The sequence below is a fragment of the Lactuca sativa genome, chromosome 7 (genome assembly GCF_002870075.4).
Source record: "Lactuca sativa cultivar Salinas chromosome 7, Lsat_Salinas_v11, whole genome shotgun sequence".
Taxonomy (NCBI): domain Eukaryota; kingdom Viridiplantae; phylum Streptophyta; class Magnoliopsida; order Asterales; family Asteraceae; genus Lactuca; species Lactuca sativa.
The window spans coordinates 157,022,177-157,038,979 of record NC_056629.2 but is presented as its reverse complement, the minus strand read 5'-3'; the positions used below and the strand labels follow the sequence as shown (position 1 = coordinate 157,038,979).

Below are 16,803 nucleotides of genomic sequence, written 5' to 3'. Positions count from 1 at the left end.
TATATATATATATATATATATATATCGAAATTGATACAAGAAATCAGATCTAGATTATTACATCTTCTTCAAAACTTGAATCTTCTTGTCCTTGGAGCTTAGAGTCACAAGTGTCACTCCTCTAATGGCTTACAAACACCACAAGCAAGAGGATACTAATTGAGAGAGAAGGAAGAGGCATAATTTTGGCTATGAAGACTCCTAGGGTTCCAGTGGCCGAAAATTGGATGCCTTGGGGTCCTATTTATACTAGTGCTGCTAGGGTTTCAGTTAAAACCTTAATGGATAGCTTAGGCCTTAAGCTGTCAAAGGAAGCTTCTCGAATAGGGCCTCTTGGCCGAAATTAGGATGGACACGTCCCTAATTTTGTCCAAGCCTAGTTCCATAAGCCTTCTCAGCCCAATACTTAATTATCACACATTTGACAGTTTAAGTCCCTTTTATTTAATTAATGTCTTTTAGCCACAAAATTAATTCTTGTCTAATATTTATTAAACTATATGATTTCTCCTTTAATATATTATTAATATAATATATTAATAAACCATAATAATCCCTCACTTGATAAATCATCCTATCATGTTGCTTTGGTGAAGGCAACCCAAAAGGACCATGCACAACCAGGTCAAGTACTTACCAAATATAGTTACGAGCTTAGACACTAATCCAACTGTTTTGGTCATTAAACCCTATTTGGTGCTTAATGAGAGTCTTGATGCATTAAGTTACCATTAGTGGTTAGGGTTAGGGATTTGGCTTATGGAAGGGTTTGAGGGATAAAGTTGAAAACTTTACCCATCAAGACCATGGGAAGGACCATAACTAAGCCTTGGATCTCTTATAGTGGAAGGAAATAACTTAATGGTTTAAGATGTTCAAACTCTTCACCACAACGTGGTTGAGGTTGCCACGACATGGTGACTTGGTCAAGACCCGCCTGATTTGTCGATTTGTGGCCACAACTTGGAGACTAGGTGGGTTGACTTTTGACCTTTGACTTTGACCAAGTTTGACCTAAGGGTATTTTGGGTATTTTAAGTTATAGTCTAAATGTTGGTGACTATTATTTGTAAAGGTGACTGGTAGAGTTGGTTTTCGGAGCAGCGTGTTGCCATAACTATTTCGTTTGACTGTGAGGTGAGTCTCCTCATTGTATTGTGGGTCGAAGGCACCAATAACGGCCAACTAGAATATGTTATATATGAGGCTAGTTATTTTTGTGATACTTGCATGAAAGACCAGGAGTTGGCCCCTGGCAAATTGTATGTAAGACCGGGATTTGGCCCTCGGCATTGCAAGAAAAGACCAAGATCTGGCCCCTGGCAATTTATATGTAAGACTAGGATTTGACCCTCGGCATTGCAAGGAAAGACCAGGATCTGGCCCCTGACAATTTGTATGTTAGACCGGGATTTGGCCCTCGGCATTACAATGAAAGATCATGTTTGGACCATGGCAGAAAGTGTCTGTAAGACTATGATTCGGCCCATAACATTCACTATCTTATGTATAGTATATAGTATTTTGGAAAACTCACTAAACTTTGTGCTTACGGTTTATGTTTATGGTTTTAGGTATTTTCGGTTCGAAAGGGAAGGGCCCGACGTGACTACACAACATCCCATAGATTTTATTCCGCATTGATAATTTTTAATCTGATGTTTAAATTCTATTTTTCACTTGAATTGGTTTGGGAACAAATTGATGTATGAATTATTGCTTCAAAAATCAAAATTTTACCTTGGATTTTTGGGACATTATAAGTTGGTATCAGAGCCTTGGTTTAAGGGATTCAGGTACACTCTCGGGTGTGACTGAACTCAAATCGAGGAAATGGTAATATTTTAAATGTAAACATATTTCTAAAAAGATTTCTATAAAGAGAAAAGGGGTGTGATGTGTGCAATCAACCGAGCTCAAGTAAGTGATTTCCCAGAATACTCATACATGTAGATATGTTATATGATATGAATGCTTGCATGCTAGGATAAGGCTAAGGATACTTTTAGGAATTGTATGATAGATTTGTCTGATATGTGATGCCTCATAGTCTAAGAGGTTTGAATGTTATACTAGATTTGGAATTTGTATTGGTAGAAGTAATTGCTAAGTGTATGCTTTGAAAATTATATATGAGTAGGATCATATAGCCCTAGAATGATTGATTAGACTTATTTCCTGTTCCTCGTATGGTTGTGGTCCTAGGGTAGAGTCTTTTATTCGATGGTCTATTTGATCATGTATTGTGATAATTTGCATGCATAAGGCAACCGGCAGTGAGGATAGAAGTTCCTAGCATGGTTTGTAGTAAGTGAGTTTGGTTTGTCTTTTGTTTTTTGTTCTAGTGTCGAAATGAAGTATCGGGGTGTTGCCAATGTATTTTTCGAGGCCTGCTAGCTCAGAAATATGCTCCTCGAGCTTCATGTTCCTCTTACCCAAGCTAAATTAGTTTATTGCGACAATGTTTTTGTAGTTTACCTTTCAAACGACTACGTTCAGCACCAACGGACCAAACACATCAAAATAGACATTCATTTGTATAAATCAATTAAAACAATCTCCTTTCCTCAACATTTTGAAAATTAAAAACTACTTTTAGAAAATAAAGATAAAAATATAATTGAAAAATAACAATGTCAAATAAAAAATATTTAATATGAAATAAATCAAATAATATAGATATGAGTTGTACAAAAGATATTGTTTTTCTTGAATTCGGTATTCCTGTATAAAAGGTATTTTGATCATACTACTTTGAATTCTTATTGGTCACAATCGGTTTAATTGTACACAAATAGATATTTGAACTAAACCATTTGGGTTGTGGTGAGTTGATAAGGCATGGCATGTGAAAAATATGATGGATAACTTATTGATATATGCTCAAATCTTGACCTAACTCAGCCCCTGTGGCCATGGAAGTTCGTTTGTAGTGACTCTAGGACATGAGACATAGATAGTCTCATGTTTGCAACGGATGATTAGTTTGTGTGCAAACATTGGCCCATAACCCTCGTTAGGGAAGTTCCCTTTCAAAAAATAGATCATTAAACTAATTATTTTCCGTATAAAAATAACATTACTATATGTTCAATACCCAATAGTATGTTACAATGGGATTTTTATACATAAATATTGATTTTAAAGATTTGTTGTATATAATTATAAGGATAATGACCAATCGTGTACATGGTGCATAGTTTGTTATCCATATAAGCCATAAATTCCTACATAAATATAAGAACTTGTGCAAGATATGTTTAGAATGTGGATGATCGAGTAAACAGCCAAGCAACAAATTTAATACTTAATCAACAATTGTAATTTGTATAGACAACTTTGAAACAAAGTTATTCAATTTGTGTAGGTTTATAGCAATAACAAGATGAACATTCTGATCCGACTAAATTTATATTAATAATATTAATTTTCATAAAATACTAATAATTCGTTTCAACCGATCAAAGAGAACCAACTTCAAACAATAAAAGACATTCTTTTATGAACTTCTCATTGAAGAAAAAAAAAAGGTTATCTATTTACACGAAGATGAAGTTTTACATAAAACCCCAACCATCAAATATCTTAATCATGAAAATATGTAAGGAAGGGTATTGTGGGGTGATATTGAATAGCATAAAGATTGTGGTTGCTTTAACTACCCTTGACCAAAAAGATTGTACCAAAAATGATGGTATGTGAGAAAGAAGCAAAGCATGCACAATGTGTGTGTGTGTGGCAACAAAGAGCTTCCAACACTTATGACTCATGTTCTCACCAAGAGACCAAATAATACTCATTCAATAGACCAAACCCACTAAGGACATTTTCCAACATAATATATTTTTTTTAATTGATGTTTGTTAGAACTTTTCAAATTTTAGCCATCACATAGTTTTCTAACATGATAGGTGAATGATATTACTTGTTCAAGTTATATATTGTTATTTGTTTAAAAGTTGTTTTAAGGATAGACTTGTACAATCAAACCGAGTTATAATAGTAATTTTTTATGGTAAAATATAAAATTTCCAAAGAAAATGAAGATAAACTTATATTTTAACAACTTTGGTACTAGTTTACCCACGTTTACTATCCACCAAACCTTTCATTGTCATGACATTAAGTAAAATTGTAAATGGAAATATTTGATAAAAACATCCAAGGACCAAAGGGTAATTTTCCATAAATAAATACTTTTGAATCTTCAATGGACACACACCAAATCTGTTTTATGAGCTTTTGCCTCCTTTTTGAAAGCAACAAAAAAGAGGGCTGCAAAAGTACATACATGTAAAAAGCTACAACACAATGTCTAACACCCAAACCATGATGGATGAAAAATCAAATGTAACATCTTTTTTGTTTTTCTTTTTCTTTTTCTTTAATGCCACTCAAGATTTGGGGTGGGGCCCGCTTTTTAAGGAGCTAGACCAGTCATCTTGCAAATTGGGCAAATGTTTTTCTGAGACAGCCATTGTTTGATGCAATCTGTGTGGAAATCATGTCCACAATCCAAAATTCCGATATTGTCCCCGGTGTCATACTCTTCCTGAAATACGAGAGCACACGTAACGTAAGAGGACATGATGAAAGTTCAAAAAATATAGGGTCTTGGGTGAGGGGTAATTTCGGTATTTTATAAGATACGGTAGAGTGACATTGCCACAAAGGAATGGAATGGTATATAGAAAAAATTGAAACTTATATTAAATTAGTTTTTTAATTTAAAAAACAATTGAATATTTTTTATTAAAATTATTCTTTTGTAAAAAAAAAAAAAAGTTAGAAGTGATTTTATTTCTGAGTATTGAAATACGAATAGAATTTTACATTCCATTATTCATATTTGGTTAGTTTGAAGGGATGGAATGAGTCATTTAAACATGTTTCTTATGCACAATTAGAAAACTACACGAATTTAAAATGATAAAATAAAGAAAAGAAAAATGTTAATTTAAAAATATAAACTTCAATCAAATAAGATTTAAAAGTCAAAAAAGATCATTTACTACTTTAACAAAAAATGTCGACAAATAAATTTAAAAAAAATAGAATAACAATCAAAGTATATATTTTTAGAAAAATCTGAGATAAATTTCACCTGACATATGCAACATGGCTCCAAATTTTGATTAGAAATTGGCATAAAAGCAATGTGCTTTTTTTGTTTCATTGACTTTAAAATAGCTTCCTCACTTAGCCCTGTGTTCACATTTCCTATGCGTTCTTCCAATGCCAACAATTCCTAAAATAAATTTATTTAAACAATATATTTTTTTTATAAAAAAAAAATAAAGGAAAAAAGAATAATAATAATACAAAACGTCTAAATTCACCTCATAAGACATATTATCAACATCTAGCCTCATATCACGATGCCTATCATGCAACTCAGCTACCCCATTGATAAATGGGTCAAAGAGCATATAATCCTGGAATATAGCACAAATAATAAACTTGTATTTAATTATTAAATTGGAATAATAATAATAAAAGATTTGTAATTAATAAGAAAATATGAATAATGAAAAGCCTGAAAGATAACATCAAACCTCAGCACGTAAATTTTCACCCCTTCGCATTGCATGTAACACTTGCCTTATCTGTTAAAAAGACAAAAAAAAAGTTTTAATAATTTGGTAAGATTCAAATAAATCAAGAAAGTAATAGAGTAAATTACAAGAATGGTCCCTATGGTATGCCAAAAACTGCGGGGTTTTGTCTGAGTTTTAATTTTTTTTTTTTTACATTTTTGTACTTGAGTTTGGTTTTTTGTTTTGGAAATGGTTCCTCCCTCATGTCAAATTCAAATGACCTTTTTACCCTTATAAGAAAATAATAAATAGAGTAAATTACAAGAATGGTCTCTGTGGTATACCAAAAATTGCAGGTTTAGTCCCAAGATTTAATTTGGTTACATTTTTGTTCTTAACTCTTCAGGTTTGGTTTTTGTTTCAAAAATGGTACCTAACCCATGTCAAATGACCATTTTACCCTTATACAAAAATAATAGAGTAAACTACAAGAATGGTCTCTGTGATATACCATCTCAAGATTTAATTTCGTTACATTTTTGTTCTTAACTCTTAAGTTTGGTTTTTATTTCAAAAAAGATCCCTAACCCATGTCAAATGACTATTTTACCCTCATACAAAAGTAAAAAAGAAAAGTAAATTACAAGAATTGTCCCTGTGGTATACCAAAAATTGCAGGTTTAGTACAAGTTTTGATTTTTGTTACACTCTTGTCCTTAAATTTGGTTGTTTTATTTCGGAAATGGTCCATCACCCATGTCAAATGACCTTTTTACCCTTACATGAAAATTAAGGAACACAAACCTCAGATACGAGCCTTTGTCTTCCTTCAATATCAGCAGCTAAAGCACGCCAATCATCACCAGGGACCTCCATTGGAGACCTAGAAAAAGGTTGACCATGATTTCTTTGACTAGGAACTCCAGATGAGATATGAGCATGAGTATCCTCTGAGGTGGAAGAAGAAGAAGAAGACCCTGCAGGAAATGGAGCAAAATGACCTCTTTGCCCTCCAGACTCAGACTCACCAGATGGAAAAAGAGTCCATGGAGAAAAGTCAGACAATCTTTGTTGACTTTGCATTGTAGGGTTACTATGCTGTGTCCAAACAGTACCATTTCGGGAGCTAGATGAGGCCCCACTCCCACTTCCTGTAGCTAAGCTCCAATTAGTAGGATCTTGAACAATATTCCTATTCTCAGAAGATGGAACAAAATTATGAAACTGGACATTATTGTTTCTTATCAAGCTTCTGAAGTTTAATTCTGTCCCTCTTTCCAAAGGGTACCCTCCGGAATTTCCCAAACTCCCATTTCTTGATCCAATATTGCTACCAAAAGGAAAATGACTTGTGTTTCTTGGAAGCATTAAAGGGGGTTGCTGATTTGAAAGATTGTTTCTGGATGTTTGATCCAAAAACTCATTAATCAAGATTTGTCTGTTTGGACGCCTAGGGGCGTTTCCGGAAGATAAATTATAAGGTACAGAACCCCTCATGCCAAAATGTGTTTGTGGGGATTCTTGAACACTTGAAATTCTTGTGTTTGACTGTTCATTTCGGTTCATAACCACAGGGTTGACTTGAGTTGAAGATATATTCAAACTTGAAGGCTGCCCGGACTGCCCGGAGGTAGTAGTACCTTCTAGGGCTTTTCTTTTACCAGACTTGTAAAGATCCATAAATCCCATACCATCATCATCAGTGTTGGAACCTCCATACCCAATGCTTAAATTTACATTCATGGGAATATGATTGGATGATGATGAATCAACATTTGTTGATGGATTATGTTGATGTTCTTGTGATCTTGTGTCATGGTTAGAAACATGATCTTGTAAAGTTGCTCTAGAGCTTGATTCTCCAACATCCCAGTTGCTAAAACTTCTAAAGTTATGATGAAGATTTGTATTATTCACATAACTGAAATTTAGGTCACTGGAAAGATCATTGTTTAACAATCGTCTTTCAATTGGAGATAACATGTTGTTCCAGTCATCTGATTCATCCATACTAGCATTATTGCTGGAATTGGACCCCTGGTTAAGGTCAACAGCTTCTGGGAAAGGATCAAAGATACTCCTTTGACCTTGCATCAGGTCAAATAGATTAATTTGGTCAACCGTATTCCCAGTATGTGGTTCTGTTTAATACAATAGAAACAAATCAAAGTACATTAGATCACATATTCACATTCTTTCAATGTCTTATCAGAAAAGAACACAAGTATAGCATTATTTGTAGAATAAATTATTAGAGTAGACCAAATGCAGGTGGATAACAGAGAAAATGGTTAAAAATGTTGTCTTTTTAGTTAACTACATGAGTAAAATCCAAAGTTCTAATAGTACTAAGTAATAACAAACTTGTGCATCTGCATTTTGCAATGTAAAAAACCTGCAAATTTGAAGAACTGAACAAGAACGACCTCAGTATACTTTTAAGCTCTCCACTTTGACCTAAGATGTCAAACAGATTGTTTAACTTTATAACTTTTAGGTAAATAATTGTTTAACTTTATATATCATATAGCAAAAGCTGAGAAAAAGCTAAAATTTAATCAAATTGCAATAGTTTCCGATCAATTTGCGTTTAACAAGTAGTGGTTACGACATGATAGCTGTGCTGGATGAACCGATGGAACCCACTTGTTATTCACTTCCAGAAAAACAAAAAAAAAACCTAGACATCAAAATTTGATAGATCCCTCCTCCCACTTAAACCGAGGTCATTCGGATGCAAAAACAAAGATCGGATGATTTACTTGAAATTTGAACAAAAAGAAGAAATATATATTAAAATTAAACGAAAAGTTTACCGATTGAGATGATGACGATGGGTGGAAATTGGGGGCGTTTAGTCGGTGGGACGATGAAGAATAAGATACCGAGAAAATCGTTTCATGAGAGCATCCGAGGTCATTGTGATATGACGTTTGGTTTGAGAATGGATACACGAAAAGGGCAGTGAGGTGAGAGAGAGAGAGAGAGAGAGGAGACGAGTAAATTGGGTGTTAAATTTTCATGGGGAAGAAGAAGATTCGTGTTTTGGTGGGTTTACGGTGAGATATGGAATATGCTGATACCAAAACAGCCGTTGGATGGTTTATTACAGTTTTGGTCCCAATGATTTATCCAAAATGTCATGTTTGGTGCAAGTTTTTATTTCTTCACAAAAACATCCTCAAGCTTCCATTTCGTTGCAGAATTAGTCCCTCCAAGGCTCCAACTCACACTGTTGAGGGTATCTGTTTACTTCTCCCATGTGCATCCGATACCAGAGTAAGGGGTTGTTTGTTTATTTTTTAAAAAACATTTTTGACAATTTCTCGTCGAGCCACACAGAACATGCGCAACATTTGGCATTTCGCAGTTGTTTGTTTTTTAAAAGACTTCTGACTTAAAATTTGTTGCACGTGTGATGCGCGGCGTAACACTGGACCTTCCGTTTTAAACCACTTCTCATCTTACTTTAAGTTATATTATTCAACATAGATTTGTTTTAATTTCTTTTCAACGTGTTTATTATTTTAATAATATTATGAATGTCAATATAAACAATTCAAGTATATTTTATATAATTTCAAAATTGTTTGGTAAATTTTATATAAATATTTTTTTGTATTACATTGTCTATAACCCAATATCAATAAATTATAAAGTTTGTCACTAAAATTATCAAATCTATTGAAGCTAACCGAAGAAGTAATCATCATCTTGGAAAATTTAACAAAATGAACATGTAGTTCGCTAAATTAATTAAAAAAAATTATTTATTGTTAGTTAACAATATTTATGTTTAATTATTTTATATAAACGTCTTTAAAAATATATCATCGCAATGATCATTTTGATTAAAACTAAATAAAATTTTGATTTATAATTATTTTTAACTATTGTATAGTTAATTTCAGTTATTTTCAACAGTCTGCAAATGTTAAAAAATAAACAGACTTTCTTATTTCATTTTGCAAACATTTAGTTTACCTCTTCTGTTGCAGAGGGTTGTATATATGGTCCGTAGTAAGGATGAGAATTTGACCCGAAAACCTGAACCGAACTGAACCGAATCAGACCCGAATAAGCAATTCGATTCGGTTTTCGGGTATCTATATAAGGCTTATTCGGTTTTCGGGTTATTCGGTCTGGGTTACCCGAACAAGGGCTTATTCGGTCCAAAAGGACCGAGCCGAATAAGAAAAGTCACATTTTTTTTCCACTTGCACGATTGCTTATTCGGTCTTGTGTTCTATTGATCGTTACCCAAAATACTCAAGTAATGTTTAATATTTAACTTATATACTTATAGATAGATTTTTTAGGTGTTTTAGATATTAGTGTTTAATAGGTTGCTTAATAACTATATCTTAAGAATGTGGTGGTTGGATTTTACATTTTATATATCAAGAATAGTTAATCCGTGTTATTTGTGTTTATCATAAGCTAAAAAGCCATACAAAATACATTATTTATAATCACATTGTAAATGTTATTTGGGTTATTTGGGTTATTCGGGTTATTCGGGTCATTAATCATCTTGTACATGTTATTTGGGTTATTCGGGCCGGGACCGAACCGAATCGAATAATACCCGAACTGAACCGAACTCGTATTGCTTATTTGGTTCGGTTTTCGGTTCATATAATTACCCTTATTCGGTTTTCGGTTTATTCGGGTTCGGGTCGGTTCGGTTCGGTTCCGACCCGAATAACATCCCTAGTCCGTAGACTACAAACATTTTTGCTTCAAAAAAACAAACAACACATGAATATGTGATTTCCCCTTTATCTCTCTTATGTATTATAATTAATAGGATGTTTTATGCGTTATGGCAAATTTATTAATTTTATATTTTCAACATAATTATACATTAGCTATTTATGTATATTGTCTTACATATGGATTATTATTATAATTTTTATTTTTACACAAAGACCATTTTTGTAATTTTGCTATTAGATATTGATAATTTTTGAAATTTTATTTTACATAAGGACAATTTTAGCAACGTTGTCATATTTAAGGACCGTTAGTCCATTACATAGTTAGGTCTCGTTTGATAGTTACTAATTGAGAAAGTGCTGATTCATAAATGTCTGTCCGAGTAAGAAATTTTGACCGAGTAAGAAATCATGTTGTTTGATTGTACATCTGACTAAACGTGCTGACTGATGTAAAATGACCATTTTACCCTGATACGCTATTCGTTTATATGCAATAATAATAATAATAATAATAATAATAATAATAATAATAATAATAAATCCACACCAAATAATATAACCAAACATCACAAATTTACATCTCACAAAGCAATACCGTCATCTTGAGTCTATAAAACATACTAGAAATACCAATAAATTCTGCCAAATTGATTTCTTGATTGAATATTGTGTCACTCATCTCAAAATCAAATCTCATATCTGTTTATAAGTTAAAACTACCATACATGGCCTAAAATGAGCTTATTATATCATTGAACCTGAGGTGGAGATACATTAGCTTACTATATCATTGCAAATCGTATCTACACCACAATGGATATAGCAAGAATAACCCGTCTACATATATCATACTTCAAATCAATGCTCTTTTGTGATTTCAAACCCTGCAATCAATGAAATGCAATATGTTCATCAATAAGTATAATGACATTTTTACCCTCAAATTATTGATTTGCAGACAATAGATGATACCCTGGTATTGGCATCAACAAAGGCATCTATGTTAATCACTTGAACATATATATGTATGTGTTCAGGTATGAATAAAATTGGGCAAAGGCAGATTCAACATCATACGGTGAAGTGAACAACAAATCACTTGGAACAAATCATTTGAAAAGTCAAAACTTTTATCCATTCTCAACAACAAAAGAACTTTGAACAGCAAAATAGATGCAGAAATCGAAACAACAACAATCAAAATAGCAAAAATCAAGAAGTAAAAATCGAAACTTATAGAGAAATAATGGCGGAAATCGAAACTATTGATGCAGAAATCGATGCTTGCTAGTCGATGATGGCAGAAATCGGAAGTAGTTATGAGTCGAGAAAAGAAAAAATTGATGCTTACCTGATCAGAATCGAAACTATTGATGTAGAAATCGATGCTCGCTTGTCGGGGCTCGAACGGAGGAATGATCTTTCTGGCCGGTAGTCGGACTGAGGAAGGGACGACGGCGATGGAGATGCGATGGAGAACTGTCGATGTTGGCGGCCAATTTTCCTTGTTGGTATCTCTTTTAGGTCACGATGAGAAGAAAGCAAAGAGAGGGTATGTGTGTAATTTTTCCAGTCAGCTATATTACAAAGTCTGACCGAGAAAGTGATATGGGCTAGACGTTCTGATTGAGAAAGCTTCTATCAAACACATATTGTCTAACCGAGTCAGCCAAAATCGTTGACTCGATCCGAGTCAGACGGTAACAAACAGGGCCTTAGTTAGGGACTATTTCCATAATTGTGTCATACTTAGAACCATTATATATTTTTTACATATGGATTGATTTTGTATAATTAAGGACAATTACATATTTTATAATAGTTATGTTATAACCCGCGATTTTGTAATTTTATCATACTTAAGGACCATGACATAATTATACTATATATTAAAGTTATCTGTCCTTAGCTACAGTTAACTTCCTAAGCTTTTGGCAATTTTGACCCTTTATTTATTTCTCTATTGTCACTTGTGGCTGGCCTTATTCTAATTTCCTGTTGTTGTCTTTGTTTCATTTATTCTAAATTGCCGTTTATTCCCCTTCTGCTTCCCTTTATTTGTCTTGCATTTATTTTAATATGATTCTTCTTCTGTTCGTACATGACTTGCTTTTAAATTTTCTACGTGTCTTCCCTGTCGTTTATTGTCCACGTGCTCTTTTCTTCTTTCTCCCTGTTTCTTTTGGGTCAACTTCCACCGCTGTTTCTTTCTTTTTGTTCTTGCTTTTTTTTTTGGATAGGTAACTTCTCTCTCTTCTTCTTCTATTTCCCCTTTTTGTTTTACAGAAGATGAAGATGTGGATGCAACGGGGTTCGATCAGTTGGAAGAAAAGGTTTCCGACAGGGCCGAACAGAAGGAAAAGAGAAAAGGCAATTGGTCTCGGTGGTGATTGACGAACAGGGGTATGGCGATCCACACCCAGCGGCGGCAGTAGGTGGCTCCACCACTTCTTCCTCTTCTATTTCGTTCGTCCGGCAGCAAACCCAGATGGAGAAAGCATGGTGGAGTTGTCCCCTTCTACAAATGGCGGCGAAGCGCACCTGCGACGGTAGTAGCAGCGGACGAAAGCTGCGCCGGTAGTAGCATCGGACGAAAGCTGCAATCACGACAGCAGCAAATGGCGGTGAACAAGTGTTTGGTGGCTGTTGTGGAGTTAGAAGGGAAAGAGAGTGGTGCGACGGGGTGGGTCTCGGTCTATGGGATCAACGAGAAAGATGGAGACGGACTGCCTGTTGCGGTGATTGCAGGTAAACAGACGGGGCTGCTTCAGCAGTCCCGGGTTCTTTCTTTTCCTTTTTTTATTGTTTGATAAAAATCATTGGGGTGTTTGGGATCGATTCTTGACAGAAATCGTTCCCTTGCTCTTCCTCTTTCCCTTCTCTTGACTGTAAATGTTTAACCAACATGTTTAGATGAGCTTTTGGTGTGTGTTGGGTTTCATTCGTTTGTTTATGTTAATAGAAATCAAGGCAGAAGCCACAAAGCTTCAATTTGGATAAACTATTGGCAAATTCACCTCCATGGCCTCCAATAATAAGTACTACCCTTGATAGAGACATGATAACAGTGGAGTTTACCAATCTTATAATATCGGATTCCAACGTGTAAATGGTTTTCAGATCGCGTCGCCGCTAGCATCTCATCTAACCCGAATCTTCTTTGGCAGTTCAATCAATCAAAACTCCTAACCTTGCAACAGAAAACCAACAAACAGCCTACATCTCAGGTATTCTTTTAGTAAATCTTATTATCAACCATAGCGTCTATTTCTAATAAGTCAAACATAAACATCGTGGGTTGGGTTGTATTGTATTGTAGGTCAATGATTCAGAGACTTGGGCCATCTCCATCACGAAAATCGACCGGCCTGGCTTAGGATCAGGCTTCGCAGCGAGGTGGGAGGCAAGGAACTGTCACTGGTGTTGAAATGAAAACGAAGGTTGGGACAAGCAGGTAGTAAAAGGGGGTAAGTAAAGTAACAGGTTCTTCCAATTTCTTCGATTCTTAACCAAGTTGTCATTTTTTGGTTTCTTTTTTATTGGGTTTCATGAACTGTGTAGTTTATATTGAAATTGTACGACTTAATTACATGTCTGATGATAACACTAATTTCGTCATCTACCACCACCTTAACAACTTTTTTTAACTTTCATATCTCATGTTTTGTTTTGTGTTTGGCTGTAGGAAGCTCCTGCTACTGTCAAATCTTACTATCACCAAAGAATTGTTGTTTGCCCTGTTGTAGAAGGGGGTGAGTCTTATTTTTCTGTAATTTTAGAGACTTTAGTGTATGAACTGTATATAAATGCTTATACTGATCTATTCTTTTCAGATTCCATCTTTTGGGTATGGTGGATGATGTTAAGGGTTATACACAACCTAATAGTTCATCTTCACTTTCTTTCATAAAGTCAAAATATAGATGACTGAGGGTTTATCCGTTTCATTTGCTACTTTGGAGATGCACATTAGAATGGAGTATATGTATCAAATTAAGTATCACAATCAAATGATTTGACTTGCACATTAGATGTTTGACAGAATGCCTGAATGAAACTGATCAGATTCTCTTGAAAGCAACTTTTGATTATGGATTTTATTTACATTTACAGATTGATCTGCAAGTGGTCCCTCATTTTGAGTTTTCAGTCAAAAATCCACATGATGTTTGGGATGGAAAAAACATGGATTATGTAAGATAGGTTATTCAGTGTAGATATTTCGCATGGCTTGAAATAGAGGATGGAGTAATTTCCATTCGAACGTGGTTCAACAAATCATGAGTTTATTCATCTTTTAAATATTTAGAGCTTTTATGTTAATTCCAGGTGATGCTCAATACAGTTGTTGCTGCAATATTAGTGCTTAAAATTTGTACAGGTGGTGATTGGTCCTCAACACTTAAAAGGTAACCATTTGATTCAACATGTGGATATTGTAAACCAAAATCAAAAGTTTAACAGGTTAGCAAATAATTTTTATATATAAATTTTTATTCTCAACTTTTTGGATGTTTTTTGATAGAGTTTGGAGAGCAGGGGAATTGCCCCCAGGTGGTGTTTGTATTGCTAATGAAGTTCAAGCTAGATTTAGACAGAATGGCAAAATAGTCAACTTTTTCTTTTTAGTAGTTCGGATTTATTATTATTATTATTATTATTATTATTATTATTATTATTATTATTATTATTATTATGTGACATGGAATAAAAAGAAGTCTTTTTATCACATGCATGTGATATTATCAAAGTAGTCAATTTTAGTATGGTGAAAAATGTGAGGCAATGTATGTTTGATGAGAATAATCATGTTTTTTACTCGAGTTACTAATGATAATCAGTTTTTTTTTTTGGGATATAGAAATGAACGAGGAAGACGAGTTCAATGGCTGCAAGTTTAGGAAGGAGTACACACCACAACAATTCAATGATGAATCCATTAATTATCACTTACAATCACACGGTAGAGACAAAACTTTGTTCAAATGTTCCTTACTTTTTCCTATTACTATGTTCAAAGGTTCCATGTTTTGTGTTAATTTAAAATTCATATATTTCATATGTTTATTTGCAATCTATACCAGACACAACTTTTTCAAAATCAAATTCACAGTAATAAAAGCACAATCTTCTTATGTATATTCCTTATCTACAAGCACGATGTTCTTATGTACGGGACACGGTTTGATCTTTGTAATACATATCTTATTGATAAGTAAGCACCCATGGCAAGACGTGAGAAGGTAGTATTGTTATCTTTGATGAAATGGAATTCAAGATTCCATTCCAATGTTTGATGGATTTCACGTTTATGCTTACATGATAATGATGAAGATGATATTTTTGGTTGCTGCACATTGAAAGTAGAAAACGTTGAGCCACAGCTTCCAACTATCATCAGATTAAACTGTTATGCATAAAAATATTCTAAAAAAATATATCCATATTTTTTTATTCAGAAAATTAATAAAAACACATAACTTGCACTTTATGTATTTTACTATTTAAAATCAAGTTTGTTACATGTGCAGTGGTTTCAGGTTTAATCCCAGTAGCATAACCTTATTTAGGGTTGACCTGCCTGTCGAGGTTTGTTTTATTTTTATTCATTTATTGAAAATGCAGTCGGTTTAATTTCATGGTTAAAAATAAAAATAAATAAATGAAATGAAATGCATGTTTCTTATGGAGATGTGGATGACAACACAGAAGAACATATGTTGTCAAATATGAAACAGGCTGTGGATTCATCTGTTTAACAGAAGGCGAAGGCCACACATACGTACCCATGTTGGATGATACTTTTTTAAATGGATTCATTTTTCAACCACAAGGCTTTCATAGGAAATAAAAATAAAGAAATTAGGTTTTGGGTGTTGGATTTTTTTAATACATATCGTCAATATATTAGATATAAATAAATAAGACATTTCATTCTACAAATTTTTTGATGGAATATTGTAGGCTGGTAGCTAAACTTTAATTTTTATATGATTTTCTTTTGTCATAGATGAGTGAGTACATACTCTTATTGGGATCAAAATATTGGTGCTTTAGTTGATGAATCCACAATTGATGAGGGCGTTTTGGTAATTCGTCCAAATGCTGACACAGAATGCTTAAATCTGGGTATTTGTAAATACACTATAATATTATTCTTTTTTGCTTCTCATTCCCGCTTTCACATATATTGATTGTTTGGTTACATGGTTCTTTGTCATGCAACATAAGGATTGTGTTATACAAATATGGAGTATGTATTTTGTTTTTTACTCATAATAATGAAAATACACTCATCTAAATACAATGAAAATCCATTCAATTCAATTGTTTTTATCCTCTAAATTTACCATATATATACATGTTACAAAATAAAATATCCTTTAAAACACAAATATTACTTCCTACTACATACTAAGAAATACGATCACCAACGACACACTACCTATTGACTATGCGACATACGTAACCGAAAACCAAAAGACTAAAAGTCTGGTCGTAACCGAACCCCGCGGAGCGGGGTACCTCATTCTAGTTTTATATTA

The 16,803-nt window shown here is 33.7% G+C and overlaps 1 protein-coding gene and 1 long non-coding RNA gene across 7 annotated transcripts; one reads left to right on the top strand and one right to left on the bottom strand.

Annotated features, from left to right (window-relative positions):
• Positions 1-4,165: 4,165 nt before the first annotated feature.
• LOC111900362 (E3 ubiquitin-protein ligase MBR2) lies at positions 4,166-8,599 on the bottom strand. Its single transcript, XM_023896240.2, has 6 exons — positions 8,354-8,599; positions 6,342-7,678; positions 5,556-5,606; positions 5,340-5,435; positions 5,105-5,248; positions 4,166-4,552 (listed from the first exon to the last, which is right to left on the bottom strand). Exons 2-6 carry the CDS (start codon positions 7,629-7,631, stop codon positions 4,421-4,423), a joined length of 1,713 nt encoding a protein of 570 aa, XP_023752008.1. The 5' UTR covers positions 7,632-7,678; positions 8,354-8,599; the 3' UTR covers positions 4,166-4,420.
• A 3,776-nt stretch (positions 8,600-12,375) lies between these two features.
• LOC111913102 (uncharacterized) lies at positions 12,376-16,585 on the top strand. 6 transcript variants are annotated; one of them, XR_002857421.3, is made up of 9 exons: positions 12,380-13,006; positions 13,221-13,485; positions 13,578-13,725; positions 13,944-14,010; positions 14,092-14,452; positions 14,588-14,667; positions 15,120-15,221; positions 15,790-15,847; positions 16,269-16,585. It is a non-coding gene; the product is annotated as an uncharacterized LOC111913102 (long non-coding RNA). The 6 variants fall into 6 exon arrangements; XR_002857420.3 differs by having other exon boundaries at positions 12,376-13,006; positions 14,588-15,221; XR_002857419.3 differs by having other exon boundaries at positions 12,381-13,006; positions 14,092-14,667.
• Positions 16,586-16,803: the final 218 nt, after the last annotated feature.

Coding starts and splice junctions, on each gene's coding strand:
- LOC111900362 (XM_023896240.2), bottom strand. CDS start 7,631: ATGCAAGGTCAAAGGAGTATCTTTGATCCTTTCCCAGAAGCTGTTGAC. Junction 5,436..5,555: donor GTGAAAATTTACGTGCTGAG/GTTTGATGTTAT, acceptor GCTATATTCCAG/GATTATATGCTCTTTGACCC. Junction 5,249..5,339: donor TTGATAATATGTCTTATGAG/GTGAATTTAGAC, acceptor AATTTATTTTAG/GAATTGTTGGCATTGGAAGA.